Source organism: Lipotes vexillifer, unplaced genomic scaffold, assembly GCF_000442215.2.
Source record: "Lipotes vexillifer unplaced genomic scaffold, Lipotes_vexillifer_v1.1 scaffold1143, whole genome shotgun sequence".
Taxonomy (NCBI): domain Eukaryota; kingdom Metazoa; phylum Chordata; class Mammalia; order Artiodactyla; family Lipotidae; genus Lipotes; species Lipotes vexillifer.
This window is the reverse complement of record NW_006770581.1, coordinates 641,123-668,155: the sequence shown is the minus strand read 5'-3', so window position 1 is coordinate 668,155 and position 27,033 is coordinate 641,123. Positions and strand designations below refer to the sequence as shown.

At 45.8% G+C, this 27,033-nt stretch overlaps 1 protein-coding gene across 1 annotated transcript in view; it reads left to right on the top strand.

Annotated features, from left to right (window-relative positions):
* The window catches only part of VSTM4 (V-set and transmembrane domain containing 4), an 84,222-nt gene extending 65,862 nt beyond the window's left edge, over positions 1-18,360 (top strand). Inside the window, exon 9 of the mRNA XM_007446243.1 lies at positions 18,235-18,360. Within this exon, the coding sequence (XP_007446305.1) occupies positions 18,235-18,360 (126 nt within the window). The remainder of the gene's footprint in view (positions 1-18,234) is intronic.
* Positions 18,361-27,033: the final 8,673 nt, after the last annotated feature.

Here is a 27,033-nt window from a genome sequence, read left to right as displayed (position 1 = left end):
ACACACCGCTCTTTATTGACGTTCCATTGATATATCCCAGGGATATATAAGAAAAAGCGCTTTTTGCATGTCATCATATTTGCATTTTGCGTGTCATGGACCACATGGACATATTTTGCATGTCATCTCACAATAAGTCCCCCCCACTCCCAGATTTGCCTGTGAGGACACACAAACACTCTGTTTCAGAAAAGTGAGTTCCTACAACCCACAGGGTGTAGTGTTTCATCTCCCATGAAGACAGTGCTGCTGACCCAGTAGATGGGGCAGTGTCAGGAGCCTTGAATGGACAACTTTTTTTAGTCCACAGCTATAAAAGCAGTTTGCGTTAAGCAATTTGGGGCCACTTATAAACAAAGAAGATTCAACAGCATTTTCAAAAATAACTGGTCTTAATTGCGAGTTTTTACGGTTGAGTTTTTGTTTGTTTGTTTGAGCTGGTATGCCCCTCTGGATGGAGATTCAACATAGGAAATTCTTAATTTTCACAGAAAGTAAGTTGGGGCACTTATCTGCACTTCAAAATGGATTCTTTGTTTTATGGAAATATCACCCATGACAGTTCTTAAATACCAATTGTCCTTTGATCTTTTAAGATATGAAAAAGCTTGAAATTTTTATACCAAATTTTCCAGAAACGAGTCAATTTGGAGACCAGTTTGCACCTATAACAATACACAGTGAAGTCAAGAGCTGACTTTGAGTGGACCTCTGTCTGACCAGCAGTTTAGAGTCAAAAATACCAGGCCTAGCATCTGCAGTTTTTGGTTAATATTAAGATTTATTTTCCCAGGAGGCCAGCATTGACCTTGGTCTCAATTTGGTCAATATTTCTCTCTCACATCAGTAAGTCTTGATGGCAGCTGAAACTAAAGTCAATAGCTACTTGTTGACTCACACAGGCCTTAGTGGGTAATTTAGAAAATAATTTGGCAACATCTTTTCTTGGGGGTCTGGTACCAGTTTAGGTTTTTAATTCTGTAATTGTTGCATTTTGCCACAAAATCCATAAAAGCATGCTTCCTGGAGTGGTCACAGGCCACCGAGCCCTTCAGTCACCCAGCCGCTCTTGCCAGAGTGATACTGACACACGCTCACCCCAAGGAAGCAACCTGCCTGCCACCTCCACTGACTCATTGGCAAAAAGCGAGAACCCTCATTTACTGAGCACCTACTGTGTGCCAACCCCTCTGCTAGGTGCCTTGTAGGCTCCATCTCCCTCATCTCAACCGCACATGCCAACTCCCAGCAGACCCTCAGACTCCAGGTGAAAATGACAAGCCAATGAATAATACTGCTGTGAATATGGATGTACAAATATCTCTTTGAGTCCCTGCATTCAAATATTTTGGATATGTACCTAGAAGTGGAATCCCTGGATCACATGGTAGTTCGTTGTTTAATTTTTTGAGGAACTGCTATACTCTTTTCCATAGTGGCTGCATGATTTTACATTCCCACCAACAGTGCACAAGGGTTCTAGTTTCTCTACATCCTTACCGACACTCGTTATTTTCTGTTGTTTTGTTTTTTTTTTTAATATAGTAGCCAGCCTAATGGGTGTGAGATGGTATCTCATTGTGGTTTTGATTTGCATTTCCATAATGATTAGTGATGTTGAGCGTCTTTTCATGTGCCTGTTGGCCATTTGTATATCTTCTTTGGAGAAATGTCTATTCAAGTCTTTCCCCCATTTTAAAATCAGATTGCTCGTTTTTTGTTGTTGTGTTTATAGAAGTTCTGTATATATTCTGGATATTAACCCCTTTTGGATATACAATTTGCAAGTATTTTCATCCATTCTGTAGGTTGCCTTTGCACTTTGTTGCTATGTCCTTTGATGCCCAGAAGTTTTAAATTTTGATTAGCGTTAGTTTTAAAGTCATCGACAACCTGCCCATCACTCTGTCCCCAGTGGGTGACCTGGGATCTGCAGACTATGTGTGGAATGAATGAACAATTGAGGGCAGAGATCTGAGATTGGAGCTCTAAGTCCTCACTGCTCAACGTGAGGTCCACGGACCAGCAGCCTGGGCATTGCCTGGGAGCTTGTTGGAAGCATGGAAGCTCAGGCCCCACCCTAGACTTACTGAATTAGAATCTGCAATTCAGTAAGGTTCCAGATGAACCTGGTGAACATTAAAGTTTAAGAAGTGCAGCTCTAAGTAACTTAAAAAACAGTAGCCAGCTCTGGTGAGGTCATGGCTGGCGGGACAGAGTCATCCCCAGCCACCTCTGGAGACAGTTGTATTTACATTTTAGTGAGACAGTTCAGCCCACTTGGGAGAATGGTGGGTTTTCTTATTTACCCACAAAGAGAGAATTAAACATGAGAATCTGCTTCTAAAGGGTATTGTGACTCTCTTTCATTCCTGTAAACCTTTCCTGGATAGCTCATCCCCATCTCAGCTGTGTGTAGCCCTGTCCTATGATCTCCTAGGACCCCCTCACAGTCACAGGTAGAGAATTCTGTCACATAGGGAACGTGTGACCAAGACCTGCTTGTCTGGGATTCCCTTGAGTTTAAAGTCTGCAGTAAACCTGCCTCCTCTCATGGAATCTGAAAGATCAGAGCACTTAAAACAGAGGGACGAGGTTCATTCCATCATAGTTGAAGGGAACCTGTCTTAGGAGTGGGCCTTGCACCCAGTGGTCAGCCCAGGACTGAGATGCCAGCCCTGTTGAGTGTTTGCCTGGTGTCAGGAAAGAAGCCCCCTCTGCCAGTTCAGTTTTCACTATCAACAGTGTACTTGCAAGACCAAAAAGAGTTTTTCTCTGATCAGTAGCAGAAAAGAGCTTTGAGGCACATTAGACACCAGTGATAGAATTCTGAGAGGATTTTAATAATAACCCAAATCCCAGCAAAATTATTTCCAGAGGACACGCATTTCAGGTTTCTTGAAGAATGTTTATAATAAGCTGAAGAATTTCTCTTGTTGTCGTTAAATGTGCTAGCTAGCACTGGTTTCAGTTAAATTTTGCATGAAAAGAATATATTAACCTGCATAAAATATGTTCATAATCTCGATTTAAAATTAAAAAGAAAGAAAAACCCACAAGCACATGAACAATATATCTCCCCAAGTAAAAGCCTTGGGAAGAAAACAAAAACTTTGCTTGTACCACGCTAGTACCATTTTTACAGAGATAAAAATTCTATGCCCCCCTCGGTACACATGCACATCCCATTATTGTCACGGGGAGTTATGTATGTCGACTGGAAGGAAGAATAGATGCCCGGGCTTTGGAAGGGATGAGAGTGGGGAAAAGAGAAATCGTTTCGTTTCATGGGCTTCCTTCAGTCGGGGGAGGGCAGGTGGCTGGGCCTTTCGTAAGTGGGATGTGATCACCGAGGAGGCGAGATCAGGCCTCCCCAGAGTGGCAGTGGGAACATCTCATATTAGAGACGCTTAGCCCTGGTGCAGGGCTGTCACTTCCCCGCAGGCCACGAGGTCCGTGCCGAGGCCCCTCTGTGCTTCGCGCTGTCCAAAAACAGCTACAGGGCTGGATGCTTCTCAGCTTCATCACAGGCCAGTGGAGGTTGGTTGAGGCTCTGATGTTATTAACAAAGGGCCAGGTGAAGCTGTTACTTTCAGGAGTCTTTTAAGACTGGTAGCACCTTAAGCACTCCTTGGGAACCCCCTTTTGGGAGATGACAGGAATCCTCTAGAAGTGATGCAGAGGGAGTCTGCCTTGCCCTGTTCTTGAAGGGTAGTGTGGCCTTGTGCTTTCAGGAGGGAGGTGATTTCGGAATTGACCACCTTGGAGCTGTGTTTCTCCAACTTGCTGCATCACAGATTCCTTTGGATCATTTTGCCGTCTCCCACTCAGTGTTGACAGGCAGTGTTCGAGGTGCTGTGGGGACAGGAGCCTTGGAGCCCCCTGACAAAGGTGAACAGGCAGCAGAGAGGTGAGCTGGGCCCGAGGATGGTCCAGGCTGGATGCTCCTAATGCTTGCCTGTACATTGTGTCTAGAACATAATGCTGGTGTGATGATGGTGATTGTGATGGCAATGATGGTGGTGGTGGTGAGGATGGTGATGATGGTGGTGGTGATGACGGTGATGACGGTGATGATGGTGATGATGAAGGTGATGATGGTGATGATACACACACTTCACTTTGACGGCACTTGCCCATGCAGGCACTATCCCAGTGTTTACCAACATGGACACTGGGATGACTCTGACCTATGCATTGTAATGTGTCCATCTCAGAGATGAGGCAGGGGAGGCATAGGGAAGTAGGACCAGCACAAACTCCCCCTCCAGGAAGTGGCAGAGCTGGATCTGACCAGGCACTTGGCCCCCAGTCCTTCTACTTCCTCGCTGCACTCCGGGGTCTGCTGCCTCTCATCAGAAGCACTCAGTAAAGTCCTAGGCCACTGGGTCGAGGGTGTTTTCTGTCCTGACCTTACTGGATGGGTTTTCATGATGAAAGCTGTAAAGGTAATTCTGCATGGGGTGCAGGAGTAAGGCTGGCAGTTCAGGATCTCTATTTGTTAAAACAGAAAGTAAAATTCTTCCTTGGGCCTCCTAATAGGTTGGCTTCTGTTAGGAGATTGGCTTATATTCTTCTAAGTATTTTTCTATTACATATAAACTTAAATCCATATATATGTGTATATTCCCAAAGTGTATATACAGTCGACCCACAGTCATTGTAGGTCCTGTCCACGGATATGACAAATCCATTTCTGTGTGTTCCCTAAAAACAATCCTCAACAAAATATTCACACGTTGAATTGTCTTCTCATTAACAACATATCAGGCTCATATTTCTATATCAGTACATATAGATCTACCCCATTCTTCTCATGACTGCAACGTGTTATGGCATCATTGTTTCTTTAATCAGTCCCAACTCTAATTTCTAACTCTTTGGATCAATGCTCTAGTGAATATCCTTTCAAATACAAATTTGCTTAATGGTGTTTCTATAGGAGAGATTTTTAGAAATGGGATTACGATGGGAAAGTATATCTGCATTTTCAATTTTGATAGATTCTGCCCAATTACCTTCCAAAAGTGTTTTCTTATTTTATTCTCCCACCAACAAAGGATGAGAGTTGAACATTTCCTCATACCCTCCCCAGTGTAGGATATCTTTCTATCTATCATCTATCTATCTATCATCCATCTATCATCTATCTATCTATATCCATCTATCATCTGTCTGTCTATCATCTATCTATATCCATCTATCATCTATCTATCATCTATCTATCTATATCCATCTATCATCTATCTATATCCATCTATCATCTATCTATCTATATCCATCTATCATCTATCTATCTGTATCCATCTATCATCTATCTGTCTATATCCATCTATCATCTATCTATCTATATCCATCTATCATCTACCTTTAAGACCATAACGTTGAAAGCCATATGCAGATTTTATATGATTCCAAGTAGTAGAGCCCAGGCGTCCTACTTCTCAGTAGACTGTCCTCATGGAAACCCTAGATAGGCTGAAAGAGAAATGAGTCCCATGGTTCTGCCCATGATTTCTGAGAGCATCCCCTCCCTACATTCCTGGGACCAAGGATATCCACAGAACAGTTTTTAATGAGTGTCAGACTGGTTTTCTTTCATTTTGTCTTATTCATTCATTCACTCATTCAGTTAAAAATGAGCATTGAGTAACTCCTGTGTGCCAGGTAGCACCTGGGTCAGGTATCTTCCTAGGAGCTAAGTTATAAACAGTGGCGTGCCCCAGCCTACTCCTATCCACTAGAGAAAACAAATCTCTTCGGCATCTTGAAATCAGCCATTGCGGGAAGATTTACACACGTAAATCAGCAAATGCTACAAAAGAGAGTTTTCTTCTTGGAGGGCCAGTTGCTCGGCGATTTCCCTGCACACCACTGGGTGCAGCAATGGATAAGTTTGACAAAGTCACCACTCCCATGGACCTGAGTGATGTGGTTATAGGCCAGCTCTTGCGCTGGCTCTGTCACTTGCTAGCTGTTGAGCCCAAGCCTCCCATTTCTTTGCCTTGGTTTCTGAGGCCCAGTGGCATCCAGCAGCATCTGGTACATGATGTTTTCCAAATGACCTCTGAATATCTTCAGTTCTCTGCCTCTAAATATTTCAGAGGGAAATTGTTAAAGCAACACTTGTTCGTTTCTATGATAAAAGTTGTAGTCATAGTTGAGCCTTTGTGTAGCATTTACTGTTTGAGCTACCAGGCAATTTTCTAAGTACATTACATATATTAATACATTTAATCCTCAAAATAACCCCATGGGATAGGTACTATTATTAATCCCACTTTATGAATCCCGTGTCTCTGATGAGGAAACAGAGGCACAGAGTGGTTAAGTAACTTACCTAAGGTCACACAGCCAGTAAATAGCAGTCTTTCAGTCTCCGAGAGTCCATGCTCTTAAGTACCCCTAGACAGACCCTTGCCCAATCCGATGAATCTAGAAAAGTGTTAAAGATTGCAGTTGATTAGAAGATCAAGAGTGTTCAAGATTGAAGACTCTCGGAGCGGACTCCTATGTAGTAGGTAACCAAACACTTTCTTTTTCAAAGCGTAAGCATTCTCTTGAATAATACTGCCAGGAAGAGTAATCTTGGAAGGCAGCTGGGAAAACATACATCTATGGTCCACGGGGAAGAGAAAATACGTGACTGTATTAGATCATGGAGCTCTCACTGTGCCACTGTGAAAAGTTTCATGTATCAGGACCCTCCCCAAGAGCGTTATCTGTAATCACATTTTAGCTTCCAAAACATGTGTTGGTGAAATCTAAGAGATATCCATCTGTCTGATGACTTGTAATGCTTCAGGCCTTTCAGTGCAAAGCTTCAGCACTTTCTAAAGCTGGTCACTTCTGTCTGTCCTCAGAGCAATTAGCCAGGGGCATGTGACTTTCCGTCATGTCAAATTCATTCTGGTAATGCACTTTGCTAAACAGCCTTTGATTCAGGAGCATGATGTGAATTTGCTCAGCTCATGATTTCCGAATGACTTCATCCAGCCCAAGGTGCCAGCACGCCTGGATAAGACTTTAAAATCTTCATCTCCATCCAAGGCTTCTCTGCTGAGTTACAGAGCCTTTCTAAGCCTTCCAAAGTCCTAGAGAACACTGGGTTATTGGCCATTAGTCACCGAGTAACCATGTGGAAGGGAAGCTGGGTGTGAGGTAGGCAGATATAATTGCAAGGCTTCTAGATGGCTGAAACAACAAAGGAAGTGGGCCTCAGAGAGCGCCTCTATCTCTGTGCACAGAAACGAAGGGTCCTGGTCTCTGGGTCCTGGCTCAGATTGTCAAGATGCACCTAAGTCAGCAGTCAGAGCCACCTGCTGGATGTGAGAATACAGCTGGATTCCAGCTCCCAGCTCTGAGGGAGGATTCTGGTATCAGTTATACCACTAGAGCCAGAGGTCCCATTGGACCACTGACCTTAGCCCCAAGGAGACGGTGAGAGCAGACATGGCATGTGGCTCCAGCAGGTACCTCGGAAAATTCCCCTGGATATTCCAGTCCTACCCCATTGACGCTTGGCTTCATATTTCTACCTGTTCAATGGGCACCTCTAATCAAGAGTCTGTTGCCACTTCACACGCAGCCTGGCCAAAGCAGAGTCTGCACCCTTGTCACTTCCATCCCATGCTGGTAAGAGGCACACTTGCTCCGTCCTTGGAGGTTCAGAGTCCTTTGTGGGTGAGACTGTGGAGCGAGACAAGTGATCACCTGAAGGGATTCCCTCCTCCTTCATCATCCTCTCGTCAGTGGCAGCACCACGTGTCTGCTCTTGGAGCCACGCCCTCAAGTACTCTGTCCCTCCACACCAAGCCAGGCCTCTGATGAGCACGGGGCAGCTCTCCTTGCCCCACTTCCCCTTTAGCTGGAGCTCACCTGCCCACTGAGCAGTGCAGACCTGTTCTGAAAACACACTCCCCTGAGATTTGTGCCCATGAAGCTTCGCCCTTGTCTTTGGAAGGTTACTTTTTTCCCCCTTGGGATTTCAAGGTCTGCTGTCTGCCTGGCTGGCTCACCTGGGTACCGGGCGTCCACAGCAGAGCCTTAGTCACGGCGGCTGGCCCTGTACTTGTAAGTGTGGGGCACTGCCCATGAGCAGAGGGTGGATTCTGGGCAGGCCTGCCTGGCTCTGAGTCCAGACTCCATCCAGCAATGACGGCAGGACCGTGAGTGATGTACCTGCCTTTTAAAGCCTGTTTGCCCCTCTGTGAAGTGGGCATGACCGTTGGCTCCACCTCGCATACCTCAGGGCTGGTATGTGAGGATTGACTGAGTTGGTGAAGATTAGTTGACATTTCCTGAGTTCTGTCTCGGAAGGACCACTTCTCAACCCCCATCCTCTGTCGCCTCCCAAAGTCACTTCTGGATTGTGTCCTTCATACCACAGTTTAACATCTCTGTCTTGGAAAGGTGTCTCGTTTATTCAGTTTGATTCTTTAATTTAACGTGCATACCAGGGAACTCTACTTTTTCTTTCTATAATATGTTTAAATATAAATAAACATATAAACATAAACAGTCAGCAGACCTTTGGAACTCAAAATTAAGTCAAGTTCATTTCCAAGGCATGTTGACTCTTACAGGACATATAAGGACCACAAAGGAGTTTTCTTTCCTGAGTTGGGACCTACAGGTATCCACTGAGGGCCCTCCATCAAATAGAGCTTCACTGAATGCACAGCATCCCTCACCCCAGTGGCCATAGTTGCATGTGTACAGATATTGGGAGGCAAGAGTTTGTTTTAGCAGGTACTCCTCTGTTGAATAAAAAATGAGCACTTATCTCAAAGGGGGAAGAGGAAGTCTGCCCTTGATAATATGGATAATATGTAATTCTCTCTTGGGTAAATAGATTCCTGATCGTGCAACTCAGTAGAACTGCAATCACACTTTTAAACTCTAAGGTGACGTTAGCATAAACATCCCATGTCCTAGTTATTGATCTGTTGCTGCGGTAATGGTATTACCCAGTTGAACTTCTGACATTGGAGAACTTGCAGTGGCTGCAATTGCATTTTTCTTTTGTTCCTGCAATTTAATTCAACTCACACGTCCAACTGTGATCTCTGTGAAAAAGTGTTGTTTTGCAGGAGTCTGCATAGAATGTTAAATCTCTCTCTCTCCTAGTAGGAAAGTTCATTCTTGGCTTGAATCCCAGAAACACACCTACAAAATGAAACACTCAAGAAACTTCCAGTTAGGAGCTCGAAGTGAGGTGTGTTCCCAAGAGTTACACAACTTCTGCCTTTTGGGGGTCGACTTTTCTGGTGCTAGTTTTATCCAGTAAATCCTTCCCCATAGATATATGTCCCATAATCATCACCCTAAAACTGGGGGTAAGTGGGGCTTAAATGAGAAGTGGGAGGTCCAGCCTGGAGGCTGTCGTCTGCTGTAGCAGCGTCTCCTCACTGGCAGAACAGAAGGATAGGGGATGGGAGACATGGTGTTTCGGACTTTGAAACTTGCATACTCACTTTGTTACGCCTGGAGTCCAGAAGATTCCATCACTGCATCAGAAAACTGGTCTGTGTGATAATCCTTTCCCAGTTCTTCTGAGGGGATGTCGTGCTGTGTGGGCATTTAATCTGGCTCAGTGGCCGTCAGTGAGAACTTGAGTGCCAGTCTAGAATTGGTGAGTCCCTCGGGGACAGTGAAATAGAAATTACTGGATCACTAGCACCTACTCAAATGGCTAAAGTAAAAAATACGGGCAACACCAAGTGCCATCATGTATGCAGAGCAGTTAAAACTCTCAGATATTGCTGGAGGGAGGGAAGAATGGTGTAGACGCTTTGGACAGATAGTATGGCAGCTTCTTTTGAAGTTAAATGCACTTTTCCTGCAACACAGCAACCCCATTGCTGGGTGTTTACCTTGGAGTAATGACACATGACACACAAACGTGCAATGAATACTTATAGCAACTCGATTCATAACCACCAAAAACTTAAAACGACCCAAATGTTCTTCAGCAGGTGAATGTATAAGCAAAGTGTGGCATGTGACACACCATGGAATACTCCTTCCAATTGAAAGGAGCAAACTGTTGATACATGCAGCAACTTGGATGAAATGTGAGGGGATTATGCTGAGAGAAAAAAGCTGATCCCACAAGATTACATACTGTATGATGCCTTTCATATGACATTCTCTAAGAGAGAAAACCATAGTGACAGAACACAGATCAGGTTGCCCCATGGTCAGGTTGGAGGGAGGACATGACCTCAGAGGAAAGCGTGAGGGCATGTGATGGGACTGTCCTGTGTCCTGGGCCCAGAAACCTGTACTTGTGTCCAGATGAATACAACGATCCCCCTAAAAAGTCACTTTTACTGAATGTCTTTTAAGAAAATTAAATTAAAAAGTGAAATAAAAATCTCCTTGGTGTCCCTGGAAGGCATAGTGAGAGGTGTGAGTAGATCTGTAATCCTAGGGCTGGGGGCGCACGGTGCGTGCGTGAACCTGTGGGCTGGGGGGTTATGGGGTGTTGCCTGTGTTGGAGAACATAGCTCAGGAGCATGCTTAGAAAGGTTTAAATATTTATTTATGTAAATAACTAAATAAGAATTTATTATAAAATCTCTTCTTTCTTTGGCCAGTGAGCAGTTTGATGATTACTATTATCAGAGAGAGAGAGAGGGAGTGAGAATATGTCATGGTGGATCCCACTGCAATCTCAGAAGACCTCACAAGGTTGGGCAGTGGTGTGGAGGAAGATGTGGCCAAAGATAGTGTCTGGGAGGCCTCACCGAGGGCTTGGTTGGGTTTTGAAGAAGGGGGGGGTCCACCTTGTGTATGAGGGGAGAGGGAATTCCATGCCCAGGGATCCCGCATAAATTGAAACCTGAGCTCCCCTCACCTGCTTGGGACGTTACAGGAGGGGAACCTGGGAGGAAGACTGCAAGCAAGTCACGTGGGATAGTTTGCATCTAGAGCATAAGCCTTGGCACTCTTAGCAGTGGCAGGATGTCCAAAGTACATCAGTGCCTTCCCTTGGGGGCTTGCAACCTACAACACGTATTGCTAAAGAACTTCTTTGATATTCCAAACAACACATCAGAAAGGTCCGAGAGGAAGGTACTGTGAAAGAATAAATCTAGCCCTGCTTCTGGCTCGTGTTGACACCCATATCCTGAGCCCCACCCAATCCTACACCCACAGTGGGCTGGGTCCTCTTTTTCCGTACCAGAGGCAGCAGACTCCAGGCTGCCGTGATTGCTGAGAGCTACCGGAGATCACAGGTCACTGGCCCACACCATCTGGCCACTTCCACTTAGCCCTGGGAGTAGGAATTTCCAAAATCGTGGTTTATTTTATGTAATTCATTTTATTTTGAAACATTGTCATTTATTTGTCTTTTACAACAAGATATCTGGGCATAGGCTAGGGCCACTGCTAGTGCATATGGCACTTTGATGTAGATTATAGAAGAGTGCCCCTTCTGAATAGACAGATTGCAGAAGGGCTCCCCAGCACTGTTGGAACAGCCCTGCACCCTCTTGGGAAAGCTGAGCACGGAGTGAATTTCAACGCTCAGCTACCTAAACCTCGGGGCCTCGGTTTCCTGAGGCCAAGAGGCTCCAGTATCTTGAGCATGTGGACCCTGGTTTCCATTCTTTTTGCCACAAGTCTCAAAACTAATTCCATTTATTTTTCACTGGGAAGAGACAAGACACCTTGCCCAAGAAGGTCTGAGCGCACAGATGTATTATCACTTCCCTGGATCAAGGAGCCCTTTTCTGTGGGATTTCAGTCTGTCTTCTACTCAACACTCGCTAAGCCTCATCCAAGTCTTTTCCTGAGGTTTGCTTCTCCTTATATCAGCTGCATGAGAAATGGCAACAAAAGCGGTGGCTTCAGGGAGAGCTGGGGAGAGGCAGGTGGGTGCACCGGGATTCAGGCAAAAGCAACCTGATTCGATAAAGCTGACTGCTCCACACTCAGAGCTCTGTTTGCTCAGTTGTAAAGATGAGGATAAGCGTGGGCTCTGTCTGTGCCCTGGATTCAGTTCAGAGGGCAAGACTGTCTTGCAGCCCATTATTCACATGGAGGCAGCCGTGCCTGGGCCTCGGTTGCTGCCTGCAGTAGCCTCCTTCTCATGGCTGGAGCCAAGCGCCCTTCCTAGCGGGATATAAATGCCAGCATCCCCATCCCATGTTTCCTAAAAGCTAATAGGTATATGGCCCAGCAATGCAGCTAGGTCTGTTGAAGCCCAGGGTCCAGCTACGCCGTCGGGGGCAGGGCTGCGGGGGTGGGAGGGGTGTGTGTGTGTGTGTGTGTCTTGGGGGGTGGGAGTTGTACCATATGAGGGAGTCCTAGAGCCTCTTTATTCCAATGTTGTTCCCTCACCGAATGGGGGAGCGGGCGGCTCTCCTCCCATGTTGACATGAAACGCAGTGACTTATTCTATGCAGCCGCCCCTGTCCTCTCGCACTAAGGCAGCCCATTCCCTCTTCCCTTCTCTCCTGTCACCATCCTGACTTATCGATCAGGCTGCTGAGCTGTCAGACAAAGTACCATAGATGGGGTGGCTTAAACCCATATTTCTCACAGTTGTGGAGGCTAGAAGTCTGAGATCAAGTTGTCTGCAGGGCTAGTTTCTTCTGAGGCCTCTTGCCTGGGCTGATAAATGGCCATCATCTCCCTGTATCTTTACATGGTCTTCTCTCTATATGTATATGAGTCCTAATGTCCTCCTCTTAGAAGGACACAAGTCATCTCGGATTAGGGCCTGCTCTAATGACCTCATTTTACCTGAATTACCTCTTTAAAAACCCTGATTCCAGATATCGTCACATTCTGGGGTATTGTAGGTAAGGGCTTCAACATACGAATTTTGCAGGGACACAATTCAGCCCATAACAACTAATTTCCTAGAATCAATCTCTTCCTTGTGCGTCAGAAGATATCCAGGACTACTTAGTTCACATAGTTGTTGGTAACTCATGAAGATCTCAGAAGGTACACAAATGGATATTTGAGCTGACACTCTAGAGAAAAATGGTGACACCAGAACATTTATTCATTCAGCAGGCACGCGTTTAGCGTCTTCTGTGGGATAGGCCCAGTGGTGCCAGAATCATTCCATACATCATCTCATTTAAATCTTCATTTACATCAGCAGGGGTAGGTCCTTGAGTGCCAGTGATGGAACTGGCCCAAGGTCCCACAGCTGGCATTTGACCCAATTCCTCCTGCACCCACGCTCTGCAGGCAGCCACCGGGTGACGGCCTCTCTCCTCACCTCCTTGCCGTGAACACTTTCACTGAACCGGGAGAATTTCCTTTTATTCTCACCTTCCTTGGGTGCAGTGACACGTGTCTACATCCGAACCTCCACCGCCCCCCCCCCTTGCTCATAGAATCCCATTCCAGACTAGAGAATGGATTCTTCATGACTAGGAGGAAATGTATGAAAAGTGAGATTAAAGGCACATAAAACAAAGGGGTTTAGAACCTACGAGACCCCAAGCAGTTGACACAAATTCCAGGCCTCTGTTGGAGGAATAGAAAGAGAAATGGACCAGGAGTCTCTTCAGGATGGGTGAAAGGGAAAAGAAAGTAAAACCAAACAGTACTGGGAAAGGGGAAATGGCACTATTGCGTCTCACATGTTTAGAAAGTTCTGGAGCCTCTTCTAAAGGACCCTACCAGAACTTCCAGCTGTTGGTCCCCAGCCCCCTCCTGTTTCCGGGAACACAGCAACAGCAGACCTAAGTGTAAAGCTCATGTCTGAGGCCTGGAAGCCATACCTTCCACAGTTTCCTTTGTGTTTTCCAGTGCAATCGAGAGCTGCTGCAGGCGTGTTTGTGAACAGCCAGTTCAAGAGTATTAAATTTTGTCTCCTTGAGTGCTGATGCCCCGTGTACTTCCTGCACCACCAGGAACAGGACGGGGCCTTGAAGAGAGGGTCATTTGAGGGCCAGAAGCTGTCAGGGAACTAACAGAAGTATGTCTTGTTTCACCTTCGGAGACCCATTCACTGTACTCCAGTTCTTGAATTGCCGTCCACAGTAGGGGTGATTCCTTACCTTAAATCCAAACAGGTTTGTGTTGGCAAGACGGCGGACATCACCTGACATACAGGTGGGGCCCTGCAGCAGGTCCCTCACCCTGCCTCTGCCTCATTGCAATTGCCCACTTTAACCTTTACATTCTGCTCCTGGCTCCCAGTTCTACAGTCTTACCTGGTCTCACTGGTAATGCCATTAATTTTCTCTAAGCTACTTACTAATGCACCTAAACCTTCCACTAAAGCGTGAGTGCAAAGAAAGGTAGCTGGGTGAAAACTGGTGAGGAGTCTACATTTTGCCCATTTCAGTGGCTGTTAGGAATTTATTTCTAGTTAAACAAGCTGGGAAATGTAATTAAGAACATGGTTGATGGGGATAGCCAAGGATGCATGCCAGAAAAACAACACGTTCTTTAAAGGTGCCAAGGGCTAATATTATGCATCTCCTGTTGGAAACTGTATACACTTCACAATTCAGTGCCTCCTGTGTGCTGCCTCATATCTTCAATCAAATTATTATATTCCAGAAATATGCATAAGGGAAATGATTCTACACATTTTATGGTGGGTTGTTGCTTGTAGCAGTAATTGAAGTACCTTTCCACTTATGAAAGTACTAATTTTATTTGTTTTTATTGCTTTTCTAGATGCAATTATTTATTTAGTGTGCTTTGGCTTTATTAAATTATGTTTACTATAGGAACATCATAAAAATGTATGAAAACAACACATCAGCCAAGCCAGCTTGGTGACCTGTATTGAGAAAGCTAGTGTTATTTTTCATATCCAAACGTAATGGAATAACTTAAGAATAAACAGATAATCTGCGCTAGAAAACAATGCAATTTCAAAGTAATGTAATAAAACACCTGGACAATATGATTTCATAAATCTTGGTTCTAAAATTTACATGAGTTGGGTTTTGTGTGCTTATTTGAGGACACATGGCATTTCTAAATGGAATCATTATAATGTGAAATGTAATTAAACCGAAAGGCAAGATGTAAATGGTATTTTTGTTGGCTGGTAAGGTATGGATGACTAAGAACCAACGTAAACATTTTTGGTATCAAAAGACAAGCAGGAGGCTCTGATCCCTATAATTGTCCTTAACGTTGAAATTTAAAAAGGGCCAGACAATTTTGAAGGTCGCTCGGCGGTCGACCCTGACCAGTCAGTACTGGCCGTAAGGAGTTCTTTACATTCTCTCTTTGTCTCTTGCTCCCTGTCCTCTAGTGTGATGCTTCCTCTCAAAAGAAAAGAGGCTTTTTGCTTTGGGCATACTTTTTAAGAAACTTAAATCGAATGTGTACGATTCATTTGTCCTGAATTCTGGTGAGCCAACCAAGGTATAGCCCCCAAAATAAAAATAAAACAATGACAACACAGCCAAAGCAGCCAAAAAACAAAAGCAGGGCTGCTTAAGTGAAAGTGATGTGTCTTTTACGACTATAAATTAGTGACCAGCTTTTATTTTTCTAATTGTGAATTAAAATTAATTAATGTGCTGTTTAAATAATGTACCATCTAGAAAATTTGAAAGGTACCAACAAATGTCTACAATAAAGGTTGAGTCTCTCTCCAGCCACCCCATTTACTTCCCCAGAGGGAATCTTGGAGACCAGGTTCTTGACTTCCAGGTGAGTTCCAAGGGTTTTCTGAGTATATAACATATATACATGTATATATATACTCCCATACACTACACAAATGATAGGAAAACATACAGTATACATATACAGCTCCATCATTCTTTTTAAAGACTGTACTGGATACTCCATTATGAATGCATCAGCCTCCTATTGATGCCCACTGAAGTGTTTGCATTTTTTTACTTGTACCAATAAACACTTCCACCAACAATATACAAGAGGACCTGTTTCTTTCTGTTTCTTTTGGAAAACTTTTAGTTTGTTTGTCAACTTGAAAGACAAAAACTGATGTCTAAGTGATTTTAAATCTCGCTTGTCTTATTTTGAGAGAGGTTGAGTCACACTTAATATGTGTAAGAGCCTTTGTGTTTCTCTTCCTGTGCACTCTCTGGTCCTGTCTCTTGTTCTTTGCTTAATTTTCTAATGGACTGCTGGCCGTTATCTTTGTTAAATTGTAAGGCCCTTTCATATGAGTTGCAAATATTTTGCTCATGTTTTCAATTGTCCTTTGACTTTATTTAGAGAATATTCTGCAAAATACAGCATGAAAATTTACGTATCATTTTTCTGTTGCTCCTGGATTTTGTGTTAGACTTTGAAACACCTTCCATATGCTGAGATTATTTTTTTGAAAATTTCCCCACACATTCTTCTAACACTTTTATGAGTTCAGTTTCCATATTAAAATTTTAACTCGTCTGGAATTTATCTAATGTAAAGAATGACATAAAGGATATGATTTGTTTTTCAAATGGCTACCCGAGTATCCCAACACCGTTTATTGAAAAATAATATTTGGGTTAATTTCTGAATGTTTTCATCGGTCCCACTGAGGTCTATTCATTTGTTGATACCGCAGTGTTTTAATTATAGCAGCTTTATTTTTAATATGACTGGAGTTGGATCACCAATTATTCTTTATTTTAATAATGTTTCTTAGTTATGGTAAGAAAAAAATCTATGACTACAGTATCAAGAATTTTTTTTGTTTGTTTGTTTGTTGGCGGTACGCAGGCCTCTCACTGTTGTGGCCTCTCCCGTTGCGGAGCTCAGGCTCTGGACGTGCAGGCTCAGTGGCCATGGCTCACGGGCCCAGCCGCTCCGCGGCATGTGGGATCTTCCCGGACCGGAGCACAAACCCCTGTCCCCTGCATTGGCAGGCGGACTCTCAACCTCTGTGCCACCAGGGAAGCCCATCAAGAATTATTTTTAACAAAAATTTAAAATTTTTTATTAAATGCCTTTCCAGCACCTATAGAGATAACCATATGGTTTTTCTCTCTGTTACTACTGTGAATTATATTAATAGATTTTTCTAATATTGAACCATCTTTGCATTCCTGGAAAAAAAAGTCAACTTGAACATGATTATCTATCTTCAGTGTGCCTTTTCATAGTCTCTGAGTAAATCTGATTTATGCTAATTTATACTAATACATGAAATTGTTCTAAAATATGTGAAGTTTTTCCTTTTCCATAATGCTCTGGATCAGTTTAATTATATTGGAATTGTCTGTTCCTTAAAGGAATCTCTCTTAGAAATTCTCTTATCAAACTGCCTGTGCCTGGTGCTTTTGACAATATTTTCTTGCCTGCCTTCTGGCCTTGCTTCCTCTGTTCCTTTCTTTTCATTCTTTATTTTTTGATGGTAGTTAGTACATTGACATTTTCTGGAGCTAATGTTCATAATTTATATTTTTCTGGACTAGTACTCATTTTATCCTGTATTTCAAGGTTTTTGCGATACGTTGAACAAAGGTGAAGTTTTAAAACTTCTTTCATTTTATTATACCTCCTTTCTCATTTCCTATTTGATTCATTTTTGCTTTTTCCCTTTTTATCTTAATTTTTTTGTTTGTTTCATTGGTGTTTTTCAAGCACAAGCTTTTGGATATTTTTGTTTATTCTACTGTTTTCTATTTTCTGACTTATACAGTCTAGTGTTTATTTTTTTCATTCTTCCTTCTGCTTTTCTTTATTTTGCTCTTTTTTTTTACTAACTTCAGTTGGATGCTTGACCCACTTTAATTCATGTTGTTTAATATAGATATTTAAGGTTATGATTTTTCTCTGAGTACTGCATTCTTTAGGTTCTGGCATGTAATATCTTCATTATTTTCAAGATATGCTGAAATGTCAGTTTTATACAGGCTAAGTCACTTAAAATTTCTAGATGGTAGCATTCTAGTTTTGTTGTCAATTTTTGGGACTTTTTGTTTCTGTCTCTACCTCTAGTTTATCCTTTCGATGAGAGACTGTAGTTACATTATTTTTACTTTTCAGAATTAAAGTTTACTTTGTGGCCTCATGTTTAATCAATTTTTTTTGTTAGTATTCTGTGACAACTTAAAAACAAATCATAGTGTTTTTTTTGCAAGACATAGTGTTCTGTATAAGATAACAAGATCTATCTTATGTTATTTAGGTTTTACATATCCTTTTAAATTTTTTGTCCATTTGTTTCCCTTTGAATCCCCAAAGTGCTATGAAAATACATGCCTGATGAATGTATGTGTGATGTTGAACTCCCGGCAGTCAGCTCAAATTGTGTTGTGTTTTGTCTTATAGCCAAAGATTGCCGAAGAGAACTTGACCTACGCTGAGCTGGAGCTGATCAAGCCCCACCAGGCTGCCAAAGGCATTCCCACCAGCACCGTCTATGCCCAGATCCTCTTTGAGGAGAACAAACTGTAACTCTGCATCGTATTTAATATCCGCCACCCCAGTTATTTATGAAACCTTGGATACAAAGTCCTTATTTTTGTATTTCCACTTGTGCTTTCTGTGTGGTGGGAGCCCCATTCCAGTGGCATCCCAGGTGCCTTCAGAGAGGTACAAGGCTCCTCTCTGCCAAAGAGCAGGGGCTGCAGCCCTTGGACAAATCTCCCAGAACAAGATTTTCTGGGTCTGAGTCCTGAGCGGTGAGGACTTTGGATTCTGAGATCATCCAAGGAGATTTTCTGCTGAGCCAAACCCCTTCATGTTTCTTCTTGTTTCTCTGGGTTTTATCATTTTTAATCTGAATTTTCATCTTCTACCCTTCCTGTATCTGTGATATCAAGCTCATAATATATAGCGAGAGGAAATGCCATTATAGGCCCAAGTGTGAGATGGTAGATATGTACTAATTGGTTTCCAAAGGATCAGATAACATTGCCAGGGCACCCAGAGCGGTGCAAAGTGCTTATTGCAAGCGGTCACTCAAGATAGCATCTCTTGTTTTAAATAGATGCACTGACTCTGGTGATTCAAGGGCAGAGAGACAGACTGTGAGGCAGTCTGACATCTAAGCTGACGGTGAACTATCTGGATACCCCAGTGCCCGTTTCTCTACCCACTATCACCCACGGCCACCGGACAAGAAGAACATCTTTCATTCTGAAGGGCTTCCACCCCTTTGGCAGGGGGGGCCTATCCTGGTATAGAGACTTATATTCTCCAAGAAGTTCTCACTCACCCTTTTCCAAAGGAGCCGGGGGTGGGGGGGGCGTGGTTTGCCATCGATTGACAGAATGGAAGAAGGGGACCTCTTGGAAGTGTGCTGAGGTTACCAACTCTAATTGAATGTCCGCTCGTGTGAGAGCATAGTCTTTTGCCTGGTTCCCCAATGGTAGGAGAGTAGGAAGTATAAGCAGGGCTGGAAAAATGTGTCCTGAACACGCTTCTCTTATAAAGTGCCTTGCCCGACTCAACTTTGCATGTGAATTCTCATTGGCTTGGCTGGGAGGCAGTGATGCATATGGCAAATAGAGCCATGGGGAGGTGGCTCTGTGGGCCTACATGACATCCAGGATCTCACTGACGGCGGATCCGTTCTGGTACAGAGTCATCCTATCAGCTGTGTTGTTAAGGACACACTTCTTGATGTGTGAGTGTGGTCTGGGTGGATTTTTAGTGCACACTACAGAAGTTGTTTGGCTTTGTAATGGACCGTGTATAGATGGTAAATTATATATTTTAAACACAACCTTGAGTGTGAGTTGTGCCCCTCTATACAGCCACGTGAACTTGGTTGAGTTTCTCATCCCCTAATTGTCTCAGACTCTATGTTTATACAAAGGTGAGTTAACCTCTCATAGAATTCTTGTAATGGGATAATGACTATTGGAAGATTCTGTACACTATAAATAGCTACACAAGTACATTATGTTAACACACATGCTAAAACCAGTCCATATTTTCAAAATGGAAATGTCTTTACTATTTAAGGCTCTCATTGTAATAACTTTAAAAAGTAAATATTTGTCCGTAAACTTAGCTCTACAGTAACTTTCCCAAAGACCCATGATAGCTTACTGGAAAGGGACCAATCGGGAGCAGGTAATGATTTTCCAGAAGCAAAAATAACCTGACTTTACAAAGAGGAAGTCATTCTCTCTAGCCGGTACCTGCATCTCATTCCCTCCCTCTCCGCCAGATTTCCAAGGTAGTGAATAAACTGTGCAGTTTTTGAGGAGGAACTTCCCAGGGCATCTCTTTAGGACAGGAGGGTATAAGGTTAGTATACCATTCATATCATAATTATCCTAGGCATCCTATCATATTTTTATCATGGCAGTCTTCCAGCAGAACATGGTTATATGGTGTTTTGGGGAAGGAGGATGATTCCCTGATTTGCACAAGGACCTATTTGGACTGGTGGGGCCCTGGGAGTGCCAGGTGGGAGTGGAGAGTTGGGGTGTGTGAAGAGGCGATGGTGGGGAAAGGGCCATGGAGTAGGAGATCTCCAGGCCTCTGCAGAACTAAACTTTGATCACCCCCAAACCGACCCCCTTAAATTCAGTGGGAGCTCCGTGCCATCACATATGGAAGTGAGTGCATTCCACCAAGAAGAGCACAAGCTTTGAAGAGCTGGTAACTGTAGGTTAAGTCCAACAAGTCATTGCTGTTCAGTGATTCAATTCAGACTCTCCTAAACTCTGGTCATAGCTGCATAAATCCACACTGAGGTGCGTGAGTGGGGGGACCTGCTGACATAGGGTATAAAAGGAGGCGGCAAGGCCATCTCTGTCTACTGAAAATGCTTCCCAAGGGAATCATGGAACCTCTTGACAACATCTAAGCAGAGCTTGTCCCACTATTATCTTTAGAAGCAAACTGTCCAGGCTCTGCTCAGAACTGGGAGCAATGGATGATTTGCACCTGACGCTTATTCGGGATGATAAACCTTGATATTATTGTCATAATAAACTTTAAAATGGGTCTACTTATTTGTTTTCTATCAAGTACACCACTAAGTCTGTATTGACATTTCTAAAGATAAGTAAAGGAATGCACATCATTCAAATAGAAATTAGGAAACTTTCTTCAATTTGTTTTGCCATAAAGCATCTGTGGGAACAACTATAGACAAGCTGCTTTCAACATGGAAAATGGCCTGTGCATTTAAATAAAGTTAGAACAAAGAACCCATTGCTCAGAATGGAATGCAGTGGTACTTGCAGGCAGAGTGCACATACTCTCAGATCTGGTGGTGGATTTCGGCCTAGGCCATGCATGGCAGAATCTTCACAGGAGGAAAGGAGGGGGAAAGGGGTATTCCCCGAATGCAACTGTCTTGCCAAGTCAAAGCCCCAGGCCCTGAACTAAAGCAGCTGTGGTAGGAGGACAGGGCTGGGATTTCTTTAAGATCACCTCTTCATTAAATCATCATGTCTCTGTTAACTCACAGGGCATAGAAGAAAAAGCCAAGCCTAACCCTCCCCCCCTCATATTTGTTGGTGTGAAAATGACATGGGGCACTTCATATTTTTTAGTGGATAGTCATCATCCCACACATTGATGTGCCCAAAGACTCACTTGGGATAAGAACGCTAAACCAGCTGATGCTTTTAGGGACTGCTCATGGCCTTGTTCATCACTCAGCCCCTGATACGCATGACTACAACCTAGGCTGGGCCAAGAATGGGACTCATGCCCCAGGCCACAAAAAAATGGGCCAAAGCATGCATGAGGGCTGGTCAAGGCTGATCGGAATTCTTAGGAAAAAGAAAGCATCTTTCCCTTGGGCAGCTAAGCTGGGATGCCGCCTATCAGAACCACCTACAGCCACGTCTCCTGCCAAGCGGAGAAGGCTTGGCGAATGAAGGAGATGCTGAGAAAGCAGCAGGGAGGACAGGGTCCTGGGAGCACAGAATCCCAGCTCCCAGCCCCTAAGATCCCCCAGACTCTTCTTTTTCCTTTAGATCTTCTTTCAATTCAATAAACTACCCACTTCTCCTACTACCTAAATCCTGGTTTTGCTCAAGCTAGTCAGATTGCAGTGGAGAGAATTCTGACTAATACAGTACGCATCGAAGCTGTTTCCCAGCCCTGGAAGCAAAGAATTTTACTGAGGGTACCACCCAAAGAGCCCACTTCCATCACATCCAGCAACTGAACTGGCAGCCATGAGCTCCTGCTGCCCTCTGTTTCTCACTCAGTGGGGCCCTCACAGGGCTCCGAAGATGCCCTTCTCCATGGAGAGGGACCATCAGGGTTCAGGCCTGATGCTCTCCTAAGAGAGGGACTCTCAGTTTTGGAGTAGGGACCCTGGCAGTACTGAGCCATGCTGGTGGCAACAGGGGAAGGGCACAGGGTAGAGACTTGACAGGGCGAGCCCTGTCATGTGGACCTCGGAGGGAGCCTTTTTGTGCTGGCTGGCCCTGAAGTTTAGGCTGGCTTCCACATAGAACATGCTGTCTTTCCAGTATCCCTGGGCAGGAGGGAGCCTGTTATAAGATGAGGCAGCCACTTGCTGGGAATGTTGACCTTTCCCCCAACCCAGCATAACACACCCCACCCCCGCCCCATACACCAGATAGAAGCTATTCGCTGGGTTGGAAAGCAAAGAAGGACTTCATGTTTTGGAGGAAGGATCTGCCTTCAGCCTGGACCTGCTGAATTTGGGCTCCGGGAAGTGTCCAGATGGATAGGATAGTTCTCCCTAAGCTTTCACGTGTGCGTGAATCACCTGGATCTTGGTTGAACTGTGGCTCGCGGTTCAGGAAGTCTGGGTGGGTCCTGGGAGTCTGTGTTTCTGACAAGCTTCCAGGGGATGCCCATGCTTCTGGTCCCCAGAGCACACTTGGAGTAGCAAGGATGTAAACTGTTGGGAAATGCGGATCTGGAACCCCAGGGGGGATGGGGGTGTCCTCAGAATATAGGTCACAGCTGAAGCCCTGGCTGTGAGCAAACTCCTGCAGAGAGAGGCAGGTCAGCCAGGAGGGAAGGTACCAGGCCTGAGCGGTGGGTACTCCCCTGCCCGCAGGTCTGGTCTGGAGAGCAGGCGAGGAGCCTGACGGGGACCAGAGCAGAGCAAGCTCAGAGGAGTCGGAGATGGTCAGAGAAAGCTGTGTCTGGGAGTTTCTGAAAGGAGGTAGGGCTCAGCAGTGTGAACTCTGCAGCGGTCAAGTAGAATAGAGGTTAAACCGCTGCTCATTCTGAATTAATTGTTCACTTCACATTTTTTAAAAAGATTTGTTTTGCTGGGGCAAACAATTCCCCGAGTGCACAAGCCTAACAGACTTCGGTGCTGAGCCACGTCTGCCCTGCTCAGGGGTTTTTTTCCAAAGCAATCGGTGTCTTTCCACAGGGTGGAAGACTTGGAGAAGACTGAATTAATGCATAGGGTGGGGCGGGAGGCTTGCCACGGAGGGTTTCTGCTTCTGTTGTCATTGATAAAAGATGACCTGGAGCCTGCTTTCTAATAAACACAGCTCTACCAACTTCACGCCGACTGAGTGTCCGATTGTTAAATGTTAAGGTACTGCACCCTATAGTTTTAAATTGAATTAGAGATGTTTACAGCTTTGGTTAAATGCACCTTGTTCTTCCACATTAAACTCTATTACAAGTGTCCTGCATCAGCAAACAGGAGAAGGACTCATTAGGAGCTGGTCTGTGTGTGGGCTGTGGCTGCTGCCGAAAGAGCTAGCGTTCTATTTCCCTTTATTATAGGTTTCTAGCTGGTGGGGCATCGGGTGTGATTGCTTCCTCTTTATGAGTATGATTAGAGCCTCAGGTTCCTGGGTGTACGGGTGGATCTTAGGGAATCCACAAACACCCAGGGATTTTTTTTTTTTTTTTTCGGTACGCGGGCCTCTCACTGTTGTGGCCTCTCCCGTTGCGGAGCACAGGCTCCGGACGCGCAGGCTCAGCGGCCATGGCTTACGGGCCCAGCTGCTCCGCAGCGTGTGGGATCTTCGCGGACCGGGGCACAAACCCGTGTCCCCTGCATCGGCAGGCGGACTCTCGACCACTGCGCCACCAGGGAAGCCCCACACCCAGGGATTTTTATGCAGAACTTTGCACTGCGTATCTGAGAGTCTGATGCTGTCTTCAGTTTTCTAAAGGGGTCCACGAGCCACTAAAGATGGACCCTTTAGAGACTCTCTGCCGCGGTCCTAACTGCCAGGTCCCCCAGAGCATCATGATGAAGCTGGTCCCTTTGCAGCTGGGGAAACGAAGGAGACAGAAAAGGACCTGCTAGTTGGTGGCAGAGCCGGTGACTCCCGGCCCAGGGACATCCATGAAGCCCACCCATAAGCCCCACGCCCACCGTCAAGCTCTGTCTCCAGGAAGCCTACCTGTTTCCACCCTGGCCTGCTGCAGGGCTGGTCTTTGGCCTAGCTAAGGATCAGGACTGCCCAGCCTCCCCTTTCAGGATCCCCCCCACCCCCGTCCCTGTCCTTCCTCAGCCCCCGTGCGCATCCCCAGTTCTCAGGGAGCCCCAGTTGGGGGCCCCATGACTGAACCTGGCCCAGCCTGTGGCCAACTTGGAGTCGTTTAAAATGTCTTGCTCCACTCCCCTCCTCGTCCTCCCAGGTCTCCTGGATTCCGTTTCCTGGCTCTTCAGGGTCTCCTTCACTAGGTATCCCCGGCTCTTGTTTTGTACCTTCAGCTGCTCCCTCAGTCTCCAGAGTGACAGGCATTTCTCAGGCTGAGTGGCCCACCTCCCACGCAGTCCCCTCCGCTCCGTCCCTCCATAACCCAGAGTCTACGCTCCCTCCTCTGCCCCTCTCGCCTCTCAGCCTCCACTGGCTGCCTTCATCCCCATCCCTGAACGCAGCTCTGCCCCCGGGCCTTCGGGCTCTAGTGTGGAGCGCGTGTTCTAACATTTGACACAGGCGTCCTTTCCCTGACTTACGCGGTTGCGCCCCCTATAGGCCACCCCGTAATCGTCTCTCCTCCGCTCAGCCCTTCAGGGATGGCTTTCGCTAAGGTGCCGTCCTCTCTGTCTCTTTGCATGCACACCTGTGTCTCTGACCACTCTCTAGCTGCAGCCTGAGGACCCCGCATCCACGGCTCCAACTGGACCCCTCTCCCGAGCTCCATGTCTACCCACCAGCCGTCCCCCCCCCCCCCGAGGTGCAGCTCGAGAGGGAATGTCCCACCAACACAGCCACGTGAGGGGGCTGGCTCCCCAACATCCGAGGGGTGCAGGACGCGACACCCCCCCCCCCCCCCCCCCCCCCCCCCCGAGCATCCTTCTCACTTCTCAGAAGCCAATGTCCCATCCTGACCACCACCATGAACGTCCCACCCCGTCATGCTCTCCCTCACAACCAGCGCTTGAGATCACCTTATTTTATCATGAGGAACTGAGGCCATTCTGAAGTGAGGAAAAACTGCAATAAAAGGGATCATTTGGGATGCCCAAGGGATGCCCTGCTGGGAGAAGTTCTCCACCTTCAAGTCCCTAATTGAGGAATTCTTCTCGCCTCTCATCCCCGATGAAGGGGGCTTGGTGGCCTGGTTACTTGTGTCTCTGATTTGTCCTCTTGATTTTGACAGATCGGGAATTTAGGCAAACAACTGTCCACATGGTTTATGGATATGTGAATAAAGAGACCTTTGCTAATTTACAAACTCTTCTGTTTGTGGCCAGCTTGACTGTTGACAGCATATGACTGTCAAGAAGGGATGTTGTGAGGGATTCATTCCGGGTTAGGGACTTCCTGAGTTAACAGACGCGGCTGTGGTGGTGACAGCTTCCTTGGCCCTTCGGTGGCCGCTCCCAGGCTCCTTCTCTCACCTCCGTCCCTCTTGAGGCCAGCCCTGGACCGTAGGCCTGCTACTCGGGGTGGACAGTGCCACCTGGTGGTCATCGTTGAGAACTTGAGGCCCTTCGGCCTCCATCTCGCCTTCTTTGCAGGGACCTCCCCTCCCCTCTCCGTCTCTGTCAGCTTCTCTGCCTCTCCTCTGCAAGCCCACACATGCCCTTCCCCATCCAACCTTGGCCCAAATCTCTCCCTATCTCTTCTTATCATCATCTCCCTCTTTTCGTCTCTCCCTGCCCCTTCATTCCATTTACAAGTAAAGTCATCATTTGCGTCGTGTGCCATAAGCAGGCTATGAACCAAGCAAATACGTCCAAGCCATCTCTCTGACTTGGGCGCCAGAGTAAGGATCAGAGTCTCCAGATGAGTTCCGTGTCTGGCGTTCTTTCTCTTCCCACACGGTTTTTTTTCTTTTGCTGGAATCCTGGCTTTTCTCACTCAGTAGCGTGAGTATAGGATTTAGAGGCAGATCTGCTCCAAATCCCGGGCCTGCCTTTTCATTGCTGTGCGTCTTTGAGAAGCCATCTGAGCCCTCCAACCTGCAGTGTCTTCTTGTGAAAAAGAGCCACAGGGCCAACAGGATTGAAAGAGCTATCTTCCCGTATGGAATAAGTTCCCTGGGAGAGAGGGCAGGGATGGGCTCACAGTCACCTCGGATGACAGCAGGGGAGGGATAGGCACGTGGAGGGTACAGAGAGGCGGCTGCCCCCAGGGAGAGCCACCCCGCAGGGCCGAGGACTGAGGGTGTTCGTGCTCATGCTGAGCTGGGAGGGTCTAGCCCCCCGGCTGGCTCTCCCATCAGCTTGTTCTCAGCTTAGCTGGGGATAACAACATCTGCTAGTATTTATATGACCCGTGTGAACGCCAGGCCTCGTGCAGAGAAAGCTCTCCAGAGCCTTCCCTGAGCCCTGAGATCGGTCTCTGGCTGCCGGTTGTACTCCCTCAGACTGCTGTGCCTTGGTGAGCAGAGCAATTAAATAATGCCACTAAGGGCAGGCCCCTGTGTGCCTTGTCACCACACTGTCCCTGCAGCCTGTCACAGAGCCTGGTACCCACCTGCTTCTCAGTACTTAGAAAGGGTATCAACAGCCAAGGACTGGGGAGGCTCTTTGAAAACTAAAAAACAATCCATGTAGAATGGATTTTTTTTTCCTATAAATTTTGTTCCTCCCTAAAGGCATCCAGATGCTGTGCCTCAGACCACATCATCCAGAGCTTGTACAACTCAGCAAAAAGGCACTGCTATATTTATCCTGTTGGCAGCCCCCTCTGCTAATCTCCATCAAAGAACAGCCTGAAATAACACACTTGTCTGGGGGGGGGGGGG